Genomic DNA, 7,009 nt, shown 5'->3' with positions numbered 1-7,009 from the left:
TCTCAGAATCTTAGCAGAAGGAAAACTGTCCCATCAACAGTAACTCCCAGAGTAATATGTACTGTGTTATAAGGAGTGGATATGAGTGAGTTCTTAGGAACAGAAGTATTTAATGAGATTGGCTACCTCAGTGGCTTGATTTATTTTCTTTCTTTCCTCCTGCCTTTCTCTTTCTTTCTATGAGGAAAGTATAGTTTAATAGTCTGTCTCATCATGTATTTCAGACAGATGCCTTGGGGAAACAGCCTGTGAGCAAAGGATTCACTAAGGACAAGGTAGGTTTCTAATTAAATATAGAAATCCAAGTCTGAAGTCATATGGGACATTTATAATAAGAGGCTGCAAATTTAAACATATTTATTGTGCTCAGGGATTTTTGTGTAAGGCGATTTTCCCCAACAGTAGAGATGAGAAATATTTGTCTGGATTATTGTGTCCTTGATATGACCTCTAGCTTAAGTATGGGTCCAAGGATGCTACAAGAAATTTGAAGGAAATGGAATGCACTCCTTTCTTTAGAAAGTAACTTTCTAAATCAAAACACCACATGGAGCCTGTACCTAATTGCACAAATAAGCTCTCTGGTAGAACAGCAGCCAGTGTTTCTCCTTTTTACCAGCTGCAGAGTGCTGCAGGGCTCACTGGCGAGATGGAAGCATCTGGGGAGTGCTTGATGACCTAATAGATCTTCCCCAGGAATAGAACTGTGAAGGTCTGTGTGGGAGCGGAGACTCACATTCTCTGAGCATGTGAGTGGTTTTGTAACTACCTGCCAGAGGTCTGCTTCACTGTGCTGACACTGTTTTCCACAAGGCTTTAGACAGAACTAAGCTGGGGTGTTATCACTAATTGTAGATGTTAATTGCTGTTTCTTCTTTCAAGACTCTCAGTTCAATCTTCAATGTTGAGATGGTGAAAGACAAAACTGCGGAGGAAATAAAACAGGTAATGGATGAAAATGAGAAGGCACACTTCCTGAGATTGTTTGCTCTATGAACCAAGTCTGAGAACAGAAAAAGGTCAGACCTTTTTCTACCCCAATAATAAATAGTCCTAAGGGACAAAAGTGATGAGTCACATAAATAACAGTGACATAAAAAAATTGTCTTTCTTTGACTTGCTTTTATATGTCTAATGACTTAGGTTTACCCTTTCTCTTTCATTTTAAATCATCAGAATCCCATACCTGGCTCTGTACTCCCTTTCCAAATAGGCTCCCCTGGTGTGCTGGTGGGTTACTGGTGAGCACAGCTGCCCTCCAAGCAGCTCTCCCTGCTCCCACTTTACCTTATCTTACCTGAGTGCCTTTAAGGTTCTGCTTGCCCTACAGAGAAGATAGTGTGCTGGTTAAAGCAGAGACTTAGAGCTGGGTGGGCGTGGTGGCACCCGCCTTTAATCCTAGCACTCACGTGACAGAGGCAGACCGATCCCTGTGAGTTCCAGGCCAGCCTGGTCTACAGAATGAGTTCCAAGACAGCCAGGACTGTTACACAGAGAAACCCTGTCTCAAAACAAACAAACAAACAAAAAACAAAAAGAAAGAAAGAAAGAAAGCAGACTTTAGAAATGAACTGCCATTTTTAAGCCCTAGCTCTGCCACTTATTTGACTGACAAGTTAATTTCTCAGAGCCTCAGTTTCCCCACTGTAAAGTGGTAACAAAGTGTAAAGTAGGTATGCCTACTTCTCAAACTACTTGAGAATAAAATGAGTTAACATTTGTGAAACACTTAAAACAAATCCTGCCACAGAGTAAGTGCTATAGCTATGTTTTAAAATTAATGAAAAAATACTGTGTTGGGAACTTGTTTGCAAATATCCAGTGGCAACTCCTCCCCCAGCCCCCATTTTCATTTCCTTGGCATTTGTGGCCTAAGAACCTTCCATAGGCATTTCCTAACTGTCTCTCAGAAAGCATTCATGACCTGCCATGCCTGTTTCGTCATTCTGTGTGCCTTGACTTGCATTGCCTATTCCTATTTATGACTGTAACTTTTCTCTTTAGCCTGTATGAAACTATTTGAGGATTCTTTATACTTCCATTATATTTTAGGTTTCTGTGCTAATTAACAATATAGTAATTCAAGGAATAATAAAAACAGGCAAATATTATGCTTGTTGCTTCATAGGTATTTCTTCATTAAATTCTAATGTCCACCCTTAGAAGTAGATGCTATTATTCCCAATTTAAAGACATAGGGTTAAAAAATAAATATTTATGTAAAACAATGTTCTAACTGGGCGGTGGTGGCGCACGCCTTTAATCCCTGCACTTGGGAGGCAGAAGCAGGCGGATTTCTGAGTTCGAGGCTAGCCTGGTCTACAGAGTGAGTTCCAGGACAGCCGGGGCTACACAGAGAAACCCTGTCTTGAAAAACAAAAAAAACCAACCAAACAAAAAAAAAAAACACCAAAAACAAAAAAGGTTCTAAACATTGGTAATTATAAATTTTTTTAAAAAATCACCTCTGGAAAAATATTATTTACATCTTACAATATTGAATTTCAGTCAAGATTTAATTCTTTGTTTAAAAATAAGCACATACCTCTCAATAGAATACAAGTTCACTTTTGTCTTTAAGAAATGTTAAAACTGTATGTATGTGAAAGATTTATTTTAAATATTTTTTATAACCTAATATCAGTAAATATTTGGCTAGTTTTTATTACATATACCCATAATCAAGTTTCTTGGGCAAAAGGAAGTCACAAGTGGAAAAACTTTAAGAAGTCCTAGTATAAGCCAAATTCCCTCCCTTTGCCTGTCCCCCACAATGCCCAGCAGTACTGGGAATTGAACCAAGACCTCATGCATGCTAAGCAAATGCTCTGCCACTGAGCTATATCCCTAGCATCATGGTCATCTGATAGTGTTGGATTGCAGGGCATTGGTGATGGCATAGACCGATATCCTGCCTACACAGGGCACATAGTAACGGAGGTGCATTCATATGCTAACGACCATATTTAAATTAACATCTGTTTCAGTTAGGTTTTTATTACTACAATAAGACACCATGACCAAAAGCAACTCGGGAGGGAAAGTGTTTATTTCAGCTTACAGTTTGTAGTCTGTCATCTAGGGAGGCAAGGAGGGAACTCAAAATGGCAGGAGTATAGAAGCAGGAGCTGGTGTATCAACCCTGTGGAGAAGAGTTGCTTACAGGCTTGCTCAGCTGCCTTATATGTCTCAGGACCACCTGCTGAGGAGTGGCCTCATCCACAGTAGGCTGAGCCCTTCCACATACATCACTAATTGCAAACATGCTGAAGGATTGACTCAGCGGTTAATCACTCTTGCAGAGGACTGAGGTTTGATTCCCAGCATCCACCAGGGGGCTCACAACCATCTGTAACATCAGTTCCAGGAGACCAAAAACTCTCTTCTGACTTCTTAGGGACATAAATGTGGTACACACACACACACACACACATATATATGCACAAGTCATATAGTCATACACATAAAATAATAAAATAAAAAAATTTAAATGTTTTTTTTAAATAGAAAATGCACCCTATTCTTGTCTGCAGGCCAGTCTGGTGGGGAGCATTTCCTCAGTTGAGGCTTCCTCCTCCTAAATGACTCTGTCTTCCTAAATGACATAAAACTAGCCAGCACAATCTCTAGAAAGATATGAAGTAGACAATTCATAGGAAAACCTCTGACTGAAATGATGAAGGAAAACTACTTGTAGGGGAAAAGCATATAAACTTAGCATTGGGTGTTAGGAAGAATTGGTGTGGAAGGCGGTCAGAGATGGGAAAAAGAAAACTGCAGTAAAAACCAACAATGTGAAAAGCCACAGAGGACAAAAAGTAATAGAAATAAAAAGTATGAACATAGAACATACATATGTTCTGAGATAATTCTGTACATCTACTATATATAGTATATTGTAAAAAACATATTTCTAAAAAAGACACCAAAAAAATTCTTTTAATTTAATAAAACTATGGGTCTTTTTTTTTCTTTTTCCCTGCTTTTTAATTTTATACTTTGTAAACGTACTTACTCACTACTTTTAGGTATTTACATCATGAAAGTCAACCATACTCTGTGTTTTGATGACAGGCAGAAAGATTGTGACTGTTCTGAATCCTAGTCAGACTGCAGAAGCAGTCTCTCTGCTCCCTATATGCAGGACCTCCTGGAAGCAGAATTTTAAGAGCTGCCTGTAATAAGCAGTAAGAGCTAACATTATTTTTAGTGTCTACTCTGCCAGTCTCAGTTCTATCAGTTCAGTTTTCTTCGTAACAATCCTATGAGGCTGGTGTTACTGCTGTTTTACCGATGTTGTCTAAGAAGTTTCAGTGATTTGCCCAGGGTAGAATAGCTAGTAAATGACCAGGGCTAGGATTTGCATCCCAAGGAGGAAGAGGGAGCCTCAGTTAAGGAAGTACTCCCACCAGACTGGCCTGTGGACAGTACGGTACATTTTCTATTTTAAAAAGCAATTTAATTTTTTTTACTTTGACTCCAGACTCTAAACTCTGAGAGGCTTGTATTCTTCCTCTCTGAAAAGCTCCATAGTTTGCTGGGGAGGTGTGGCATGGGGAGGGCCAAGAGTGAGTGTCAGATTCCCTGGAACTGAAGTTGCAGATGGTGTAAGCTGCCATCTGGGCAGGAGTTGAACCCCAGGAGTTAAAAGCCGGTGCTCTTAACTGCTACACCATCTCCCCAGCCCCTTTTACTGTTATCAGTTGTTTGTAAGGGGGTATATATACATGAGCGCAGAAGCTGAAGGTATTGGATCCCACTGGTCTCCTGGCACTGGAGTTAGAGACAGTCAGCCATAAGCTACCTGATGTAGATGCTAAGAACCAAACTCTGGTCCTTTTCAAGAGTAATAGATGCTATTAACCACTGCTGTTAGCCATCTGTCTGGCTCCCAGAGTTGATTATTAAGAAATAAACAGTTTGGGGCTTGGAGAGATGACTCAGGAGTGAAGAACACTTTCTGCTTTTCTAGAGGGTCCGTGTTCAGTTTCCAGCACCCACATCAGGTGGCTCATAACTGCCTTTAACTCCAGCTTTAGGGGACCCAACACCCCTTTTGGCCTACAATGGCATCTACACACATGGTACACAGAGACATAGATAAATATATTAAAAAGTGAATCTTAGAAAGAAATTCTTAAAGAGTTAGAATTTAATCATTCAGAAGAACATATGGTATTACCATTTTTAATCATATACTAGTTGTTAAGAACATTACAGTGGAGTTTTCCTCCCTATTATCAGATAGAATAATACTCTGAGGATGAAAGCTATCACTGTTTCTTGGTATACACTGAAAAGATTACTCACATTGTCATAGATCATTCATTCGTTTGTTTGTTTGTTTGTTTGTTTATTGCAGATTTGGCAGCAGTATTTTTCAGCAAAAGACACAGTCTACGCAGTTATCCCTGTGAGTAATTTGGAGGGGAAATGAAAGTGTTTCAGCATAAGGTCAGCACTCCAACTCTCTCAGGCTGCTGCCTTTACTTTTCCTCTGTTTATGACATCTCAGGAACTTACACTTTACAGCCCTAAGAGTTTTATTATGCCCTAAGCAGCAGAGATTGGAAGCTCCATGTGGTATATTTATGACTTTTGCTTTCCCTTGCTCTGGTTTAGAAATGTTTCCAAGTCTCTAACCAGGGAGGCTAGTGTAAGTTCATGTTTCTGAGTGATTTCCAGATGCATTTTATTTCATTTTCACTTTTCAACCAAACTGAGGAGTCAAGACACTGCCCAGCATAGCTTTCTCTTTCTTGTGTGTTGGCAATGCTGAGCTGACCTGGAGCCCCTTCTGGGCCTCTCTCCAGCTTTTCCTCTTAGTAAGCAGCATTTTTTTGACTTTACCTTCTTGGAATTGTTTTAGAGGTGATTGCTGGTCATTGCTTTACCATAAGACATATGACTAAGAAAGGATATGGCTGTCTTCTCTAGTTAAGATTATGTCTTACTCTAGACCAGGCATGGTGGTGCACACCTTTAATCCCAGTGCTTGAGAGGTAGGTAGAAATAGAAGCAGGCAGGTCTTGGTGAGTTAGATGGCAGTCTTGTCAATATAGCAAGTAAAAAAAGAAAAAGTGGGGGAGGGAGAGAGAGAGAGATTGATTATCTTTACCTGAGTAAAAGATACACTGAAGAACACATCTGTATCCTGAGAGGATAAGTATGAGGAAATCTCTAGCCTTTGTTTTTTTAACTTCACATATATATATATGCTCTTACCCTCGTGAGCTGTACAACCTAAGCAGTCTTTACTTGTTATGCTTTAGATCTTTGATACCGGCTCATTGAACAGGCCTTCTCAAGTCTCCCTGAGTCATCTGGTTCCTTGGAGACTTTGAAGCATTGGAGCACTTAGTCTTCACATATGATCTGTAGCAATGAGCAGCAAAGCATGCATTGGGTTTTTCTGTCATTTTATTATAAGAATGATTTGTAAATGATATAACTTAAAAGCCTGTTTCAGCCATAATATAATGCTAGAATTCAGTCTTGGAAAAAATCTAGTGTGATTGTGACTTTTTATGTTTTCCTATTTGTGAGTTAATTTTATTCTTTTCTAACTTATAGAAAGAGAAGTTTGATTTAATCTGGAACCGGGCTCAGTCCTGCCCAACAGTAAGTCTGTAGTGACTATGTAGAATTGCTTATAAATGCTTCCAAATAGGTGATTTCAAACCAGTTCTTCTCATGATATAATGCTCTATTAACAATGGTGCTCATATGATAATCGTATTGATAAGTGATATTTTCATTCTTATAAATGGCTTTCTAGCACTCTACTACATATTATAGGCCTTTCTGATATGGGTCTTAATTTATCAGTATATGACATATGAAAAGACACCATAAAGCCCAGTGTTGTGATACATGCCTTTAATCCTACTCAGCATGGTCTACATAGAAAGTTCCAGGCCAGCCAGGGCTATATAGAGAGACCCTGCCTCAATGAAGGAAGGAAGGAAGGAAGGAAGGAAGGAAGGAAGGAAGGAAGGAAGGAAGGAAG

General features: G+C 39.4%; 1 protein-coding gene across 1 annotated transcript in view; it reads left to right on the top strand.

Moving 5' to 3' along the window:
- Atpaf1 (ATP synthase mitochondrial F1 complex assembly factor 1) overlaps nucleotides 1–7,009 on the top strand; it is a 21,830-nt gene that overhangs the window by 5,084 nt on the left and 9,737 nt on the right. The window contains exons 3-6 of the mRNA XM_028786428.1: nucleotides 225–275; nucleotides 883–945; nucleotides 5,363–5,413; nucleotides 6,574–6,621. Of these exons, the coding sequence (XP_028642261.1) occupies nucleotides 225–275; nucleotides 883–945; nucleotides 5,363–5,413; nucleotides 6,574–6,621 (213 nt within the window). The remainder of the gene's footprint in view (nucleotides 1–224; nucleotides 276–882; nucleotides 946–5,362; nucleotides 5,414–6,573; nucleotides 6,622–7,009) is intronic.

Source organism: Grammomys surdaster, unplaced genomic scaffold (genome assembly GCF_004785775.1).
Source record: "Grammomys surdaster isolate TR1022 unplaced genomic scaffold, NIH_TR_1.0 100, whole genome shotgun sequence".
Classification (NCBI taxonomy): Eukaryota; Metazoa; Chordata; class Mammalia; order Rodentia; family Muridae; genus Grammomys; species Grammomys surdaster.
Note: the sequence above shows the minus strand (reverse complement) of the source record. Positions and strands in the feature narration are given on the sequence as shown.